This window comes from Plecotus auritus, assembly GCF_963455305.1.
Source record: "Plecotus auritus genome assembly, chromosome: 2".
NCBI classification, from domain to species: Eukaryota; Metazoa; Chordata; class Mammalia; order Chiroptera; family Vespertilionidae; genus Plecotus; species Plecotus auritus.
The window spans coordinates 172,769,921-172,788,123 of NC_137771.1; the positions used below are offsets into that span (position 1 = coordinate 172,769,921).

Sequence of the window (18,203 nt, forward strand, 5' to 3'; positions counted from 1 at the left end):
AGGGCAAACCAGCTGGCCCCCACCCATGCACCAGGCCTCTATCCTATCTAATAAAAGAGTAATATGCAGATTGACCATCCCTCCAACACACAAGATGGCTGCCCCCATGTGGTCAAAGATCCTGCCCCCATGTGGACACAAGATGGCCACCACAAGATGGCCAGCAGAGGAGGGCAGTTGGGAGGAACCAGGCCTGCAAGGGAGGGCAGTTGTGGGCGATCAGGCCAGCAGGGGAGGGCAGTTGGGAGGGACCAGGCATGCAAGGGAGGGCAGTTGGGGGCGATCAAGCCTGCTGGGAAGGGCAGTTAGGGGTGACCTGGCTGGCAGAGGAGGGAAGTTGGGGGTGACGGGGTCTGCAGGGAATGGCAGTTGCGGGGGACCCAGGCCTGCAGGGGAGAGCAGTTGGGGGGTACCAGGCCTGCAGGGGAGGGCAGTTAGGGGTGACCAGGCCTGCAGGGGAAGGCAGTTAGGAGCAAACAGGCTGGCAGGGGAGCAGGGAGGCATCAATCAGGCTGGCAGGGGAGTGGTTAGGGGGTGATCAGGCTGGCAGGCAGAAGCGGTTAGGGGCAATCAGCCAGGCAAGCAGGCGAGCAGTTGGGAGCCAGCAGTCCTGGATTGTGCAAGGGATGTCCGACTGCCCATTTAGGCCCGATCCCATGGGCAGTCGGACATCCCTCGAGGGGTCCCAGATTGGAGAGGGTGCAGGCTGGGCTGAGGGACACTCCCCTGCTGTGCACGAATTTCGTGCAGCGGGCCTCTAGTTTCATGTTATAATATGAGATATTAACCACCCAGCCCCCCAAACAGCCACTGTATAAGAAAATAAACCCTAGAAAATCCTTGGGCCCAACATTGTTGCCATTCTTCTAATCTCAATACTGAGTTTGTGGTGATTTGACTCAAATTCATATCCCTCCTAAAGGCACCATCCTACTATTTACTCTTCCCATTTAAAAAACAATGCCACTATAGTTGAGTTTATATTTTTCCTCCTGAAACATAAATTTAAATCTTATTTCATATGCTTTTATACCCAATAGCCATGATCTTCCCATGATCCCTGCCTCTCTTTATTAAGCGTGTGTATATGTGTGTATATATGTGTGTTGCAGAAGTGGGGGGGAGGACATTAAGTAACAAGTCTGTGGATGAGAATATATTAGAGCCAAAGGATTTCTTATTTCAAATGGGAGGTGAAATGATAAGAATAGAAGTTATAAATGTTGTTTCCTGAGATGTGTTCTTAGCATCCCACATTTCAATTCAAAATGCATATAGCCATAGAAACTGTGCTACAAAAACTAGTATTATATATAATATATCCATACTTTTGACACTGATATAGGCATGGTGGGGGGCGGGTTAGATTACAGAAAAATAACAGTATAAATCTTATAGAAACTTATTTGGTTTAATCTTTCCTAATGGTTGGTCATATGAAACCATAGATCTATATTAAAACAAGCATGAAAATACAGGAGTGGGCAAAAGTAGGACAGTTGTGAGTATGTGAAACACAGAGGTTATTTTTGTATTATTATTTATTTATTACTGTATTATTTATTTGTATTTATTTACAACTGTAAGACTACTTTTGCCCTCCCCTGCATAGGGTGGAATTTCTAAGAAAATTTCAAGCCTTCAAATTTCAAGTTCCCTACTGAGGCAACTTAAAACTCTGCATCCCAGACTGCCTCTGAGGCTAGAGGTACTTCATTAAAAATTTATGTGATTAATACATACACACACTGTTTAGAGAGATATATGTGGGAAATCAAAAAGGATGAGAAGACCAGTGGGTGTAAAGTAAAGACAACTCAGGTACTGTTGGTATAAATCTAAGCTGAATAACCCTTCTGGAAGGACAAATTCACAATCTATATAAAAACACTAAAATTGTGCACACCTTTTAAATAAATACCTTTTACACTTTTAGGAATTTATCCTAAGGAATTAGACAAGTCTGCAAAGACATACATACTAGGCTATTCTCAGCAATATCATGTGTAATAGTGAAAGTTAAAAATCCCAATGTGGCCCTGACTGGTTTGGCTCAGTGGATAGAGCGTCGGCCTGAGGACTGAAGGGTCCTGGGTTCGATTCCGGTCAAGGGCATGTACCTTGGTTGCGGACACATCCCCAGTGGGGGGTGTGTAGGAGGCAGCTGATCGATGTTTCTAACTCTCTATCCCTCTCCCTTCCTCTCTGTAAAAAATCAATAAAATATACTTAAAAAAAAATACCAATGTGCATCAATAGGGTAAATTAAATGAGTTATTTATTCAGTGAACTACTACTGAAAATTATGCTGATCCCTATTCTCTTTCTTTTTTTAAAATATATTTTTATTGATTTCAGAGAGGAAGGGGGAGGGAGAGAGAGGGAGAAACATCAATGATGAAAGAGAATCATTGATTGGTTGCCTCCTGCACGCCCCCACTGGGGATTGAGCCCGCAACCCAGGCATGTACCCTTGTCTGGAATCGAACCCTGGACCCTGGAGTCTGCAGGCCAACGAGCTATCCACTGAGCCAAACCAGCTAGGGCCTGATCTCTATTTTCTGATATTGTCTCTCATGTAATAAAAAGATTCAATGATAAAACAGCCTCTGTATGATCTCATTTTATAATTTTAAAAAGTGAGGATATGTATATTAATGAAAAAAATTTTTGGAAGATTTCAAACCAGTGTTTACTACTAGTTATCTCTGGTATCTGGAATTATGAATGATCTTTAGTGTCTTCTTTATAACTTTCTAAACTATACTGAGCATGTACAACTCTTAATATCAGAAGAAATGACTTTTAAAGTCTACTAAATCGAACCAGTCTGATTAATCAAATAAAATTAGTTTTGTTGTTTTCTACTCTTTCCTCATTTCTAAGGCTCTTAAAAGACTCTTCCAGATTTGAACACATAACACTCAGTGGATGGTAAATGTGTCAAATATACACTTAATGCTTCTATTAATAAAGATGATATGCTTAAATGGCAGTCACTGCTCATAAGATTTTATTTCTAAAAGAAAAAATTATATATCACCCCTGTCCCTAATATGCTAGCAAGGATCTTGTAATTATGATTGAGCCCCCATTTGTTGCTACCTCCTCCCTTTGCCTCTCCCTTCTCAACCATTATTTAACAATGTTTTCAGCTATTGTCACCAGGGTGGCTCACTGTATTCATGGATATAGAAAAACAATTCCAAAAGAAGTAAGATTTTATAAAGTAGTAATACAGAAGAAAATTTCAATTCTATTCAAGACAGTATGCCCCAACATCACTGTCCAACATAACTTTCTGCGATGATACAAGAGTTCTATTATCTATGCTGTTCAATATGACACACGTGGCTATGGCTAGTGCTACTGAAGAACCAAATTGTTAAATTTTAATTTATTTTAATAACCACCTATGGCTAGTAGCTACCATATTGGACAGCACTATTCTAGAAAAATTCACAGTATATCTACTGTATTTGTTACAAAATATACATAAACAGGATTCCAAGAAAAATATGATTTCCTCTTAAGACCTGACACTCCAGTCAGTACATATTTCCAAGACTAACGAACCCATAATTTTGTGGGTTATGAACTGCTTCCTTAAAAAATTAAATGGCCTTTTAGCAATCCTCATTTTTTTTTACCTAGGAAATAAGTATCCATTTGTTCAAAGTCTCAATTCTCATGGCTTCAACAGGACTGCATTACCTTGTCTCACCACCACAATTCAATTTTTCTTTCTTTGTGTGCAACCTTAGTCTTCCCCTTCTGCCTTCAACTATAGGCTCTCCCCCAAAGCTAAGTCCTTGTTTTCTTGTTTTCTGTCTTCCATTCAAAAGAAATTTCTTACAGCTTCAATTAAGACCCTTACACTTGCCTGCCTTCTGTGAAACAGCACCACCTCACTATATAATCTTTTTTTAATTGCTTTTTGTTTCTTGTGTGTGCTAATGCTTTACAAACTTTTGAATCATTTTGATGAGATCAAATATTTATAAAGTTTGAGTTCAGCAAGACCTTAAAGAAATTCACTCCATTCCCACCTCCGCACATTAGTTAGAGTAACTTCAGTTATTGTTGACAATAGGGACATTCCATTTGTTGTAAGGATCACTATATAATCTTAAACATATTTAACCTCTTTGAGACTGCTACTTCCCATGTGTAAAATAATTTAGAGTACTATGATTCCTTTGGTTTTTAGGATTCTCAGAATTCTAGTACAGGCCTAGTTATGAAACAGGCTAATTCCTCTTTTTGCCATTTTAAATAAATGAATATTCCATGGTTGTCAATAACCAGCTTTTCCACTCTCTACATTCTTTCTCCAAGTATCTTATAAACTATTATGACTCTCTCAAATTTATGCTGGAGCCCTAACTTTAAAGCTCCAGATTTAAATTTTTATTTCTTGTACATGATTAACTAGATGTGCTACCACTAGCCCTTTAAAGGTATCATGCAAACCAAATAAATTATGTGTATGTGTACCAAACTTCTTTGTCAGTATGGCTTGTGATAAAAAACAAGTTTTAGGATCAGATGTACCTGAATTTGAATCCTAGCTCTGTCATTTGTTAGCTGAGAATAATAACCTTGATCAGATTAATCTTGTCTCCATTTTTTGTTTAAAATAGGGTTAAAAACAGTACTTATAATTCATATGGTTGTTATATGTGCATGTTTTATATATACAGCCTAGTATAATACCTGGAACATGCTAATAGCTCAATAAATGTTAGCTACTATTATTATCATCAGTAGCATTACCATGTTTCCTAGTCATCCAGGTTCTAATACCTCAGTAATCTTTGACAGACTCTGTCTTTTTTTAAAAAAAATGAATTCAATCAGCATTTGTATATTTTTTTCTTTTTAAAAAAAATTTTTTTATTGGTTTCAGAGGGGAAGGGAAAGGGAGAGAGATAGAAATATCAATGCAGAGAGAGAATCACTGATTGGCTGCCTCCTGCACACCCCACACTGGGGATCAAGTCCACAACCCAGGTATATGGCCTGACCAGGAATCGAACCATGACCTCCTGGCCCATAGGTCCATGCTCAACCACTGAGCCACGCTGGCTGGGCCTATTTTCTGACATGATCTGTTTTTCATTCCCAAATAGATTAGGATTATCATCACAGACATCTAACCAGATTACTAGATTTTATGTTTAAAGGGTAGAACCTCTTCTTATTTTTATTTCCCCTATATTACCTAGCATAATGCCTAATACATAAAAGTTTTACTATTAATAGATAACTCATGTAATCTTTACATCTATTTATTCATTCCTCCACTGACCCTTTAAATCTTTGAGGGCAGGAGACGTCGTGGTCCTTCTCTGTACATCTACACCTGACAAAATCCCTTAGTCTATAAATGTTTGCTGAATAAACAAATGTACACTAGCCTCACTCCAAACCTATCATCAATCTAGCTACTGCATATGCGAAAGATAGATCTTATATTCTCTGATCCAAAGATTCATACAGATCCAAAGATATCAACACTATCATCAGAACCATCTTTTGGCTCTGCTTTCCACTTATTGGCAAGTTCCAGGATCACATTGTATTCTCTCAGCATCCACAGGCTTTAAAGCATGGCTCTTTCTCAATAGTTTGAATAAAAAATTCTGAATTAGCACTCATGTGTGCTGACTGGAAAAGATGCCCTTCTTTGAATAATCACTGTGGACAGAGGGATGGACAACACTGATTGGCTAGGCCTGAGTTAAGTGCACATCCTTGTGTCAGGGTGGGATCTATGTAACTGAGAGGGGTGGTTCCCTAGGAAAATTGGAGTACAGTATTGTTATCAGAGGAAAGGGGAATGCATGACAGATTGGCAAAATTAACTGGTGTGCCCTATACTCTAAGACCGTGGTCGGCAAACTGCGGCTCGCGAGCCACATGCGGCTCTTTGGCCCCTTGAGTGTGGCTCTTCCACAAAATACCACGGCCTGGGCGAGTCTATTTGGAAGAAGTGGCGTTAGAAGAAGTTTAAGTTTAAAAAATTTGGCTCTCAAAAGAAATTTCAATCATTGTACTGTTGATATTTGGCTCTGCTGACTAATGAGTTTGCTGACCACTGGGTCTTTTTTCCCCTGTTTTTATATTTTTCCCCTTTTTTATACTTTTTGACCAGATAAATGTCAACCATCAAAAATTGTGGTTTATGTATAAACTATTAAAATAATAAAATAAATATGGATAATGATAAATTAAAAATCCAGAGCACAAAGAAAAATCCACTGGGATTACTTATTGGTCTTCATAAGTACCCTTGGGTTTTGTTAAAATATTTTCTAAAGGCAAAAACACTTCGGTCTTACAATTATTTCAAAGCAAGTAAGATAATGAACTAGATAAACTGTAATCAACTTGTTCTTTAGCTTCAGGCTTAATGTAGTAATATGAAATGACTCACGCCAAAATGAAATCGCTATGCTAACCATCTCCTGAATACAATAAGATATGGGATACAAATGATAATTTTAGATGTTATCTATCGAACATATGCAAAAGGCAAGTGGCTGTTCATATTAACCTTAGCAATAGTTTAACTTTAATGTCATTCACTAAAAAATACAAACTATATTCAGTACAACTGTTTCCAGAAAAGATTTGATAAGTAGGCGTTTAATTTCTTCTATTTTACACTAGAGCAAAAGTTTCTTTGGAAAGAAGTTTCCTGAAGTAGTTTAACATTCTGTTTATTTTTCTATCATGAATCATATGTAATACTCATCAGTCTTTAATGAGTGCACAAACATAGGAAGGTGTTAAATTGGAGATTTTAAAATAAAGATAAATAAAATAAGGTAAATAAAATGGAATAAACATAAGACACATTTTTTGGTCAAAAAACACTATATGAAAATATTTAACTACACCATACTATACAAACTTGTGTGATTTTTTTTCTCCTTTGTATTTGTGCAAAACATGAATAGACTGTTTTTAATCCACCCCCTGAGGAAGTTACATTTTAAACACAAGAGAAAAATAATGTGAACACCTCAGTCACCAGACACTGTTCTCCCCAACTATGAAAATCTAATTCCTTATCTTTCCTGTGTTCAAAAATATGTATAATGCAAAATAATGCTTGTTTTTTAAACGCATTAAATAGATATGTATCTTTTCAAAGTCTTCTTTCAAAGTTTTCGGGGGCGGGCATGAGGGCAGTGGGGGCATAAGTAATGGGAGTCTGAAGGTGGGCTCTAGTTATTTTTACAAGTACATTTGGTAACTCAATTAGATAAAGGAGGCGATAAAGTAAAGTTACAGCGTTCGGGTTCCCACGAAAAACAACTCTCAAAAAAACGCCAGTGCTGAGATCAAAGCATTCCGGATAATGCAGCGACCAACACTACTGTGATCTAATTAAGAGCGCGCTACAATCCCAAATCTTGGCAAAGTCAATTTACTAGTAGACTCCCAAATCCGCACGGGCCTGCAGAAACCGGGGCTTGGCACGTAACTTTCTAGGAGAGTAAAACACCACCCATCAGTCCCCTACGGTCTTCCCCAGAGATGCTGCTGTCCGCCTCGCCCCAAGCTCGGGGGCTGGCCCGCAGACCCGGGAAGCGGGTGGGTTGGGCAGTCGCCTTCTCCCCGTTACCCAGGTCCCGAGTACCAATGCTGTGACTACCAATGCTGTGACTACCCTCGAGTCCTCCCACCGGCCGGGGCGGCTCCTGCCGCGCCCAGGGCCTCCCGTCGGCAGGAATGCCTCCCGCCCCGCTCACCCGCCCGGGTGGTGTCCGTCAGGTCGTGGTTGGCCGCTCCCCGGGGAAACTCCCTCAGTTTCCGGCCGCTCAGGCTCAGCACCCCGGTTATCGCCGCCTCCTCCAGCGCTCGATCGAGGGAACGGCTCCACGAGCCCGGGCCAGGACCGGGACATGTCCCGGAGCTTGGGCCGCAGTTAACACCAGAGAGGTTGCCTCCCGACGCTACTGGGCCAGAATATTCTACAGCTGTAGACACAGCGACCAAGCCCACGGCCGCCATTTCCCAGCCGACAACTACCCAACCCGCCGGCTCCGCGCATGCGCGGCCAGGCTGATGGGTGGGCGGGGAAAGGGACTTCCAGACCCCGGACCTTTCTGTTGACGGACAGGGCTGCGGAGCCCTCCACGCATTCAGGCGCTGCCTCCGCCCTCGAGGTTTTAAAGGGAAAAGAAAACATAAATCTGGAGCAGCCGCCAGTAGCATTTTTAAAATGCCTCTACAAAAATATCTTTAAGACAACGCTCCTCACCAAAACTTCTCTTTGCCTTCTTCTCTCAGTACTGGAGGACTGAATTAAGCATTAAATTAAGGCTTCTTAACACTGTTGCTGCCAGAAACTTGGGCAGTGAGAGAAGGGGACGGGCATGAGCAAAGTAGGGGCACTCAAGACTCCCATTACTCATGCCCCCACTTTCCTCATGCCCGCCCCCGAAAACGTTGCGATCTAAAAAATTTCCCAGCTTGTCATTCTGTAAACCAAATGATACAAATGGAAACTTGTGGATTTATTAACTATTATTGCCTGAGGAAAAATAAGGGCTAAACTGGCTCCCAAACTCCATAGGTCTCATTGAAAGGGTTATATAAGTATTTTAGGCCCTCCCTCGCTTTTATAGAATAGTTAACAAATATAAAACAAGCATCTTAAATAGTACTCGTCCTTTAGGCAAGAAGAAGAACTTTAGGCATTAAAGTCTAAAATTTTAGTCTGAAACCAAAATTGAGAAAATGATCTGACCATAATCTAAATGTGGGAATCAAAGGTAGAACTAAAGAAAGTGGTAAAACACACACACACACACACACACACACACACACACAATTTACTTTCGAAAAAATGGAAAATACATTTTAAACCAATTAAGATTTCACTTATAGTGCAGTCTTTAGCATATTATTGGGTTTGGGCGTTTAGGGTTTTTTGTGGGTTTTTTTTCTTTGGTACATTTAAGCCATTCCTGATACATGATATAAATTTCCCCAACAATCATTTACTGTGGGAAGTAGAAGAGGCTGTCAGATAGTCATTTTACTATATTATAATATAATTATAGACTCCAAATAGACCATTTAGAGAACAAGAAAAAAGATCTGAATAGGGGTGGTGTGGATAACCTGTCAGAATTCAGAGAAAAGGAATCTATATCATGAATTAGTGAGGTTTTGAATCAAATCCGGATTAAGTGAGGTAGGCTGGAAGGTGAGAGCAATATTCCAGATTGGGAGGATCAGCATGAACAAAGCCAGGTATAATTTATAATGGATACATGTTGTAAGGTCTGGGGCTGGGAAAGCAGGAACTTTACAAACTTTGCTTTCTAGCCTGCTTTAGCCTGCTTGAATAATGAGGAAAATAAACTTAGGCTGTCTGACCTTGTAGGCCAGAGACTAGATATGCCCATAATTTCAATGCCATGCCAGGTGCATTTTTTAATTGGATAGAACTGTGTTGTTTTCAAGGCCAGCAGCGAGATAACCACTAAGTGCACATAGGGCTGGCTCTTTAATAAAAAGGGAAGTTCTGCTTGTAACCTTGCTTAGAATTTGAATTCATTTTCTCTAAGCCCACCGGTGAAGCCCACCGGTGAATAAAGTGTGACTCCCCCGGCCTGTGCTCTCAGACCGCGGGACCTCACCCGAGAGCTTTCAATAAACGCGATTTTTCGCTTTTAACCTGCTTGTCTTGGTCAACTTATTGGTTTCGGTCGGGTTAAGTCTTACATCTCTGATTAAACCTTACACATGTGTAGAACATTAAGGCCACAGGCCAAAGTTCATGTCAGAGAGCAAAAGAAAATAAGGTTGGAGAGATCCTACTCATCATTCAAGGCCCAACTCTTGAGTGAAACCTTGATTGGCACTTCCCCTGACTCCTAAACCTAATCAGAAGAGATTGTAAAAATGTTTAGACACAGTACCAAAGATAATTAGTAATGGCTGCTCAGAGTTGTTCTATGAACTCAAGAATACACGTTAGGTTCTTCAGCAACAAGATTCATGTTCAATTATCAATGCCCTTTTATGAGCATGGGTTACTGCAATGGCAAGTGATATATTTGTTATTCCTGGCAAATAACATCTATCCAATGTATTAATTGGTTTCTATTATTCTGGTATTCCTAAAATATTGTTGCTCTTAGAAAGACTTTAAGCCAGGGGTGGGCAAACTTTTTGACTCGAGGGCCACAATGGGTTCTTAAACTGGACCGGAGGGCCGGAACAAAAGCATGGATGGAGTGTTTGTGTGAACTAATATAAATTCAAAGTAAAGGAGCGGAGGGGAGAGCAAGAGAACCCTCCGCTCTTTCGGCTCCGCGGGCCGGATAGAACAGCCGAACGGGCCGGATCTGGCCCGCGGGCCGTAGTTTGACCACGGCTGCTTTAAGCTAATTTTGTTTTGTTTTTTAGAGATACAGTATTCCAACTAAAATGACTAAAAGCATAATCATATATTCCATGCTAATGCTACACTATAAATGTACTTGACAGATCTTTCTAAAATGCACCATTATGTCTTCTATATTTGATTACTTATTACCTTCCACATTTACACTAAAGTCTTTGGACAAGTTCTCTGTAATATGACTCATTCCTATCTACCCGCACATTTCATTATAATTGCAACATCCCATGCTCATCGTGGTCTCTGATTTCTGGCCAAATTTATATTTCATGTTACTGGTCCATTCAATTAGAAAAAATCTATCATTATCTTCCATAACCCAGGTACGAATATAAGGGGCCCTGCGGACCAGTAGTTTTATTGCTAGCTTTACCCAGTGGCCAGGTAAGTTTCTATTGAACGAGTACAAAAAACGTTTTACATAAATGTTAAAGGCACGCTTTAAAATTAAATACCCATTGCATTTTCAAGTTATTTTTTACATGTTCTTACAAGCTAATATCTTTTTAAAGTATGATACTTTGTAAAACAGTGTAATATGAAGCGAGAATTCTCTGATCCATTAACAATGTGTTAATGAGTTAAAAATAGGAAGAAGCAGAGATAGAAGATGGGTTGTGTACCAACAAAATAGAAGTTATGTACAAATACAGGAGAGAAAGTTAGGAAGAAAGAAAAAAGAATTGCAATTTTTGAGAACAGAATACATAAGTATGTAAATATTTGAAGGCCAAAAGAAAGGCTTGTGGATAAGAGGAAACTGAAGATGCTATATATGCCACTATATGAGAAAAAGTCCTAGGTAAAGAAAGCTGGAAGATAGATCAAGGAATTACTTTTGAGACTTCGAAGGATTTGAGGTTTCACTTACAAAGTAAACGTAGAATATGAGGGAATTCTCATCCTACTCTTTCAATCTTCTCCATAAAGCAAGTGACGAGATCATCTTTGCAAGAATGAGATACAGGAAAGGGAGTCATTGTGGGAAGTTCACCAGTTTAGTGATGAATAAAAGTGATGAGAAACTGTTGCAAAAAGGCTGTGAGCAAAAGAGCTACAGGGATCTGTAACTTATTCCACTTCTGCTCTGTGGTCTGGAAGCAGCTGAAAAAATAGGCAGCGGGAGTATTGGGAATATAGAGAACTTCCCTGCTTTTTCCTATTTTACAGGCTGAAAGTTAGGAGCAAAGATTTCACTCAGATCTCAACAGCTCTCTCCTGCTCTATATCTGACTACACCATGCACAAATAAAAGTCCTTTCCCCCTTCCTACTCAGAAATATTTTGTGGTCACTCCTTTAAGGCTCCACTTTTATAAACTCAAAGCAGTAGGGTAAAAATCTTGGCCAATCCCACTCTCTTCAAATGTAAAGCATAGAAACTGGCTTGTTGAATATATTTAATGTTTGGTCCTTCCCTTTCTGACTCCTTTAATAGGAAGCAGTAATAATTGACTTTTTAAAGCTTCATACAAGAAAATGTAGACAATATGATTTTCCTTCACCCTAGAAGAAAATGGATATATAAATTAAACACATACACACTAAGGAAATAGTTTCCTATTCATCTTTAAACAACCATAAACCTCACCTGAATACATTAAGAACAAGGAATTACTTGATCAAACTTTGTTTTAAAGATTTCAGATAGTAAACTGTAATAGCATGGAATAAAGAGAGACATTAGAAGTCAACAATTTATAAGCAAATCTCCAAATACCTATTAATGGTCCACAATAGTCCAAAATTGTTGTAAATGGTTTGGCTTATTGGTGTCATTTAAAAAAAGGCTCAAATTCCAAATTGATTTATGGAAAAAGAGGCCTCCTTATAGGGAAGGTTAAATCACATGCTTTTTTTTTTACAGAGGCAAAAAAAACAATATAATTCTGATGAAAGGTCAAAGGTATACTGATCAGAAATGAAATAATTTTCTGCCCTAATACTTCCTGCATTTAGAATATATGGTATTCTCTTTAGTGCAAAGTCAGCTTTTTTCTCTCTCCTTAGAAATAAGAACAGAAATTACGCTACACTGTGTATGTTGTGTGAATTATAAAGCTATTGACAGCAAAATTATATACACACACACACACACACACACACACACACACACATACATACTAGGGGCCCAGTGCACAAATTCGTGCACCTTGAAAGGAACTGTGGGCCGTAAGGCTGCAGTAGGCACAGGGGCGGGTTTCAGCCCATCCTTGCACCCCCGCCCGGCACCTCCTGCCACAGGTCCCCATCCCCCCACCGTCCCGTCTGCCAGCAGCCCCACTCCCTCTGCTGGCACTCCCATGCGCTGACAGAGCCAGCCTCACTCACACCTGCTGAAGGCGTGGAGTGATTGGGAGCCGGTGTCAGCAGCGGGTGCAAGCGGCAGCTGATGCCCCGATCACCCCTCAGGAGCAGGGGGAGATGGAGAAGCCCTCAGGGGTGATCAGGGTCGGCAGCTGCCGCTCATACCTGTTGATGGCACCGAGTGATTGGGACCGGTGATTGGGACTGGCACCAGGCACCGGCAGCGAGCACCGGCAGCAGTTGTGAGCAGTGGCTCTGGCACCGGCTGCGGGTACAAGCAGGGCTGGCGCCGGCAGCCAGTGCAAGCGCTGGGCGGGACCACGGTGCGCAGGAGCAAAGAATTTTCAGTAACCACCAGAGGCTTGCCCTGATGGCAGCAAACTGCACCCCGCCTTGGTCTGGTGCCCCCGCTCACCTGCTCCACCATCCCGCCACAGCCGAAGCCTGCCATGTTCCGCACACGCCCCTGGTGGCCAGCGCATGTCATAGCGACCGGTTGTTCAGTTGTTTGGTTATTCCAGTTGTTCTGCCATTCAGTCTATTTGCATATTAGCCTTTTATTATATAGGAGATATAGATAGGTAGATAGATATAGATATATTAACAAAAATAACCACCGGAAAATGAAGCCTATTTTCTTCATATTCAGAAGTACTTTATGAATTGCTTATAATTAAAATTGTGGTCAAGTTTATGCATATTAAAAAAACTAGAGGCCCAGTGCATGAATTTGTGCATGGGTGGGGTCCAGCTGGCCCCAATCAGGGCGGATGGGGGCTAGGCCTGTCATGAGGAGAAGATGGCAGGAGGTTGGCCAGCCGGCCTGCCTGGATCAGGGCCCAATCAGGGCTCCCAATCAGGGCTGGGTTGGCTGGGGGAAGGGGCCGAGGGCGATTGGCCGGCGGGCCCTGCCCCCGACTGGGGTTGGGGGACCGATTGGAAGCGTGGCCGGCCATGTGGAGGGGCTGTGGGTGGTGGGCCAACTGGCCTGCCCCCAAATGGGGTAGGTGGGGGGTGCCGATCAGGGGCCAGGGGCCTGGGGGAGGGGCCATGGGTGGTTAGCCAGCCGGCCCTAGCCCTGATTGGGGTGGAGGGGCCCATCAGGGGCATGACCAGACGAGGGGAGGGGCTGCAGGAGGTTGGCCGCTCAGCCCCGCCCACTATTGGGGTGGGGGATGCGATCAGGGGCGGGCCTATTGTGGTGGGGCAGGCCGATGGGGGCACGGCTGGCAGGGGGGGGTAAGGGAGGGGGCGTTTGGCCAGCAGGCCCGGCTCTTGATTGGGGTGGGAGAGTACGATTGGGCAGGCCCGCAGGGGGTAGGGGCCATGAGGTTGGCCGCCGGCCCACCCCGTGTTCGGCTGGTTCACTGGCTACAGTGGGTGTCATAGCGACCGGTTGCTAGGTCGTTAATGGTCGTTATGGTAGCTGCCTTTTTATATAGATTAGAAACATTGACTTTTTCTAATACGCCCGTCTATATAACTTGAATACCAAAATAATGAAGTCTCAAAATCATCACTAGTAGATTTACTTATCATGCTACAAATGCTAAAATATTACCACTTTTTAGATATCGGACAAGCTCACACCATTCCACTATTTTCTATGGGTAGAGCAGTTTATTATAAACTGAGAATTAAAAGATCTAAGCTCAAAAAGTGACTGCTACGCACAAGTCTTGAAAAGCTGTGTCTCACTTAACTAAGATGTAAATAGAGGGGTTGAACTGGATGCTCTCTATAGGCTCATTTAGCCTAATAGTCCGCATTCTAAGTAATTTTGATTTTCTATTTCAACTCCTGGCTACTTCTTGTTGGAGCTATGAATAAAATAGTTAAAAGGCAGTTACAGAAATGCATTATGAGTCTAGATTGATTTACCAATTTAGTTTGGCATGTAGCTTTTTAAACCCTAAAAATTATAAATATAATTCTTACCAAGTGTTTTGTTACATAGTACAATCTAAAAACCACAACTCAATTTTTACAGCTAAGAATAAATCATGTGAGACCTGTAACATTTTATTTGTTAAAAATGAACAGCTTCAGAATAGATCTAAATGTAACTTTTCCAAAAAACACTAAAAAGTACAGTGTAAAGCATCTCCTCATTAAATATAAACTTTCATTTTGTGATGCACTGCATCAATGTTTTGCATACACCTTGATGCAAAGGAAATTTTAAGTTGCATCTTATTTAAAAAATAAAACCTTAAGAACCGAAAAAGAATGACAACAACTACATTCTAAGAAAGAAAAATTTCCTCCAACAAAGCATACTCTTTTGTTTATATATAACACATTAACACTGAAGAATTTTAATTTAGTTGTAACAAAAGCAAAATTTTATATTTAAAAAGAAAATGAAATTACAGATGCATGAAGAGCAAAAGTTTAATATACCAACGATACTGTGTTGTGGTTTGATGTACTTAATGTCAATACTTGGGGCAATTTTTAAGGTTTACCCAAAAAATGCATTAATAATAGCTCTGTACAATATTTAAAATAACAAGAAAATGAAAACATCTTTATACCATATTTTCACAAACTGTTCTAAAGACAGCAAACTGCTCAATTGTTTATCCTTGGCTTTAAAATAAACTACTGGTAATTCTAAACCAGTCTAAAATGTATTGTTAATGAATCAAATCTAAGCATTTATCCTTGCAAAAATGTTTTGCAATGAGTGAGGCATTGGCCTAAGGAGAGACTAAAGTTTATTTTCAAATTGTGTAACTGGCTTCCAATAATCCCTTATCAGTAGACTTACTGGCAAAATACCAGATATTAAGGATCAGATTTAATTCTTTGGTAGAAGCATGAAATTGTTTCTGAGAGCTTTCCGTGGCTAGCATAAACCAAGTAACCCAAGGAGCATGGGAGACAATATAATGAAGTCTAGTATAGTATATAATGCAAGGCAGGCAGGAGCCATAACTTAACGTTCTGTTTTTAAACAGGGAAAACCAACACTAATAATACACTCTAGGGAAGGAAACTAACACCTACTTAGAAGCTTTAATATTATATCAAACCAAAAGATTAAGCTTCAAAATGACTAAATTTATAACTGGATATATTGTTGCATTTTGGCATTATACTGTAACTTGTAGTATACAACAATCTGAGGACTCTTAGCACTAGCTTGGCACAACTGACTAACTCCTCCTATCCCTCCAGAGTGTGGGGAGAAATAATATTTTTCTCATAAATGCCTCAATTTTATGCAAGTCAGAGTGAAAGGTATAAAACAAGGTAACAACCTAACTATATTGTCACTTTGCATTTTTTTCTTTGTGACATATACAAGTATATTTTTGTTTTTGGGGCTGTATACTGTTTAATTTAGCAAGTTTAATGCCTATAAAATTTAACTTTTCGAATAAGAAGAGTATAGGACTTTATAGCTGTTAATTTTATCATCAAAATATCTAAGGGACTCAATCCACTTTAATAATTATAATTTTTCTAAATATCACTTGAAAAACTCTTTGTCAACACTAGTCTCAAGACTACACTAAATCCAAACAGTATACCTATGACCTGGGTTTTTAAGTTTTTCACCTCAGTAACCTGCCTTGAACCTGCTACTTCCTCTCATGCTTTCTTTATTTACTTAAAAAATTGTCAGATTTTTACATTGGACTTTCTCCTCCAAGGCTCTATTAGGCATCTTTGTAAACATGCATTTATTGCCTTCAAAGAGCAACATTTTAAACTGAGACTTATGCTAGAGTCATCTTTCTTGTTAAAATTTCAACTTTAAAGATTTATAACTCTGGAGCATTAGCCTAACACTATCTGAAAAATGAACCAAGTTCCAAATCTTCCCATATATCTTAAAACCCAAAAGTAGAATTCTAAGTTTTTAAATATCTCTAATGAAGGAAGTCAACTGCACTTATTACATCAACACTATTAAAGGATAAGGAACAGCAACAAAAGGACCTACTCATATTTCTGAAGACCAAGATTTACCATGGCAAAGTACAAAAAGTGGGCAAAGGAGATGAGATCCTAAATACCACTATCATAAAAATAATTTTTGTCTTTCTGTCTTTCTGCTGTATGAGGAACCAAAGAAGTCAACTAGAGAATTGTTCCATCTGGCTCAACCAAGAAATCTTTAACAACAGATAGGCATATTCCCTGTTATTCTTTCAGGGCATTATTTATACATGTTAAAAAAAAAACTTCAAAAATAAAAAGAGTATTTAGCCTTGTGAATATTTTGAAATAAAGTTTCTTGAATTTCTGTGATAAACTCTTCAAGCAATTCAACTTTTTTTAACTGAGTCATCACTCAAAAGTCCCTTTAACATGGGTTCTATCCCACGGTTACAAAGCGGCTTCCTCCTTTGTTGAATGTGAGAGTGGATCTTTGTTCCTTCAGGATTCCAAATCGCTCATTCAAAGTCATCCCTGTCTAGAAAAAACAAAACAAAAATTAATAACTTAACTGTAAGCTATATTTACTTTGGAATAATGTGATAATAATGGTAATTCATAGTAACAATAGCTAGCATTTCCTGAATATTTATATGTATGAACTTTAATTCTAACAAAAACCATTCAAAACAGGTGAATTTAATGATGTTTAGAAAAGTTAGATAACTTGCCTACTTGGACGTTCCAGAATTTAAACCAGGAAGTTTAACTCAGAATCTCTACCTCCTAACCACTGTAATACCTACATTATACATAGAACACCTATACTATAATGCCTACAAGTCGTACATCCAAAGAATTCTCTATGTGAATTATTTTTAGGCTCTGCAAACATTGCCATCAATTCTAGTGATGCCTCTGATAAAAGTAGTTGTTTAGTCTTGTGATTATTTTGAAATAAATTTTCTTGAATTTGAGTTCTTGAATTTTTGCAATAAACTCAAATCAAATCAAAATCTGGTTTTTGATTAACAACAAAAAGCACACCCAAATTATATTCACCACTTCTGAAAGGAAAGCAACAACAATGAAAAAAATAAAGTAAAAATAAGCAAAATAAATTTGGTCAAATTTCTGTCTATACTTCATACCTTCAATTCCACAGATTTTTTTATGTCAATGGATACAAAAAAGCATTTGACAAAATCCAACACCCACTCAGCAAATTACGAATAGAAAAGAATTCCCTAAATCTGATACACAGAATCAACTAAAGACCTACTGCTAACATCATACTCAATGGTGAAACATTTAATGCTTTCTCCTCAAGTCTGGGGACAAGGCAGGCATACATGCTCTCACCACTTCTATTCAACATTGTACTGAAGCTAGCCATTATAACAAATAAGAAAAAGAAAAGGTTTAAGGACTGGAAAGGAATTTGGAGAATGACATAATTGTTTACATAGAAAACCCTAAGGAATCTACAAATTACAAAAATAAGCAAATTTTAAGCAAGATCACAAGATTCTAGGTTACTACAAAAATTATCAAAACCACGTTGAGATATACCACCT

At 39.6% G+C, this 18,203-nt stretch overlaps 2 protein-coding genes across 15 annotated transcripts in view; both read right to left on the reverse strand.

The window, feature by feature from the left end:
* LRCH3 (leucine rich repeats and calponin homology domain containing 3) overlaps positions 1 to 8,072 on the reverse strand; it is a 121,584-nt gene extending 113,512 nt beyond the window's left edge. For 9 of the 14 annotated variants that reach the window (XM_080656640.1, XM_080656633.1, XM_080656638.1 and 6 more), the window contains exon 1: positions 7,764 to 8,053. In XM_080656640.1, coding sequence (XP_080512766.1) covers positions 7,764 to 8,025 — 262 coding nt within the window. In that variant the 5' untranslated portion in view covers positions 8,026 to 8,053. Of the gene's footprint in view, positions 1 to 7,763 lie in introns of all 14 variants that reach the window. The other 5 variants (XM_080656636.1, XM_080656635.1, XM_080656639.1 and 2 more) reach the window with 4 other exon arrangements.
* Positions 8,073 to 14,741: 6,669 nt separating this feature from the next.
* FYTTD1 (forty-two-three domain containing 1) overlaps positions 14,742 to 18,203 on the reverse strand; it is a 43,137-nt gene continuing 39,675 nt past the window's right edge. Inside the window, exon 9 of the mRNA XM_080656662.1 lies at positions 14,742 to 17,164. Coding sequence (XP_080512788.1) covers positions 17,066 to 17,164 — 99 coding nt within the window. The 3' untranslated portion in view covers positions 14,742 to 17,065. The remainder of the gene's footprint in view (positions 17,165 to 18,203) is intronic.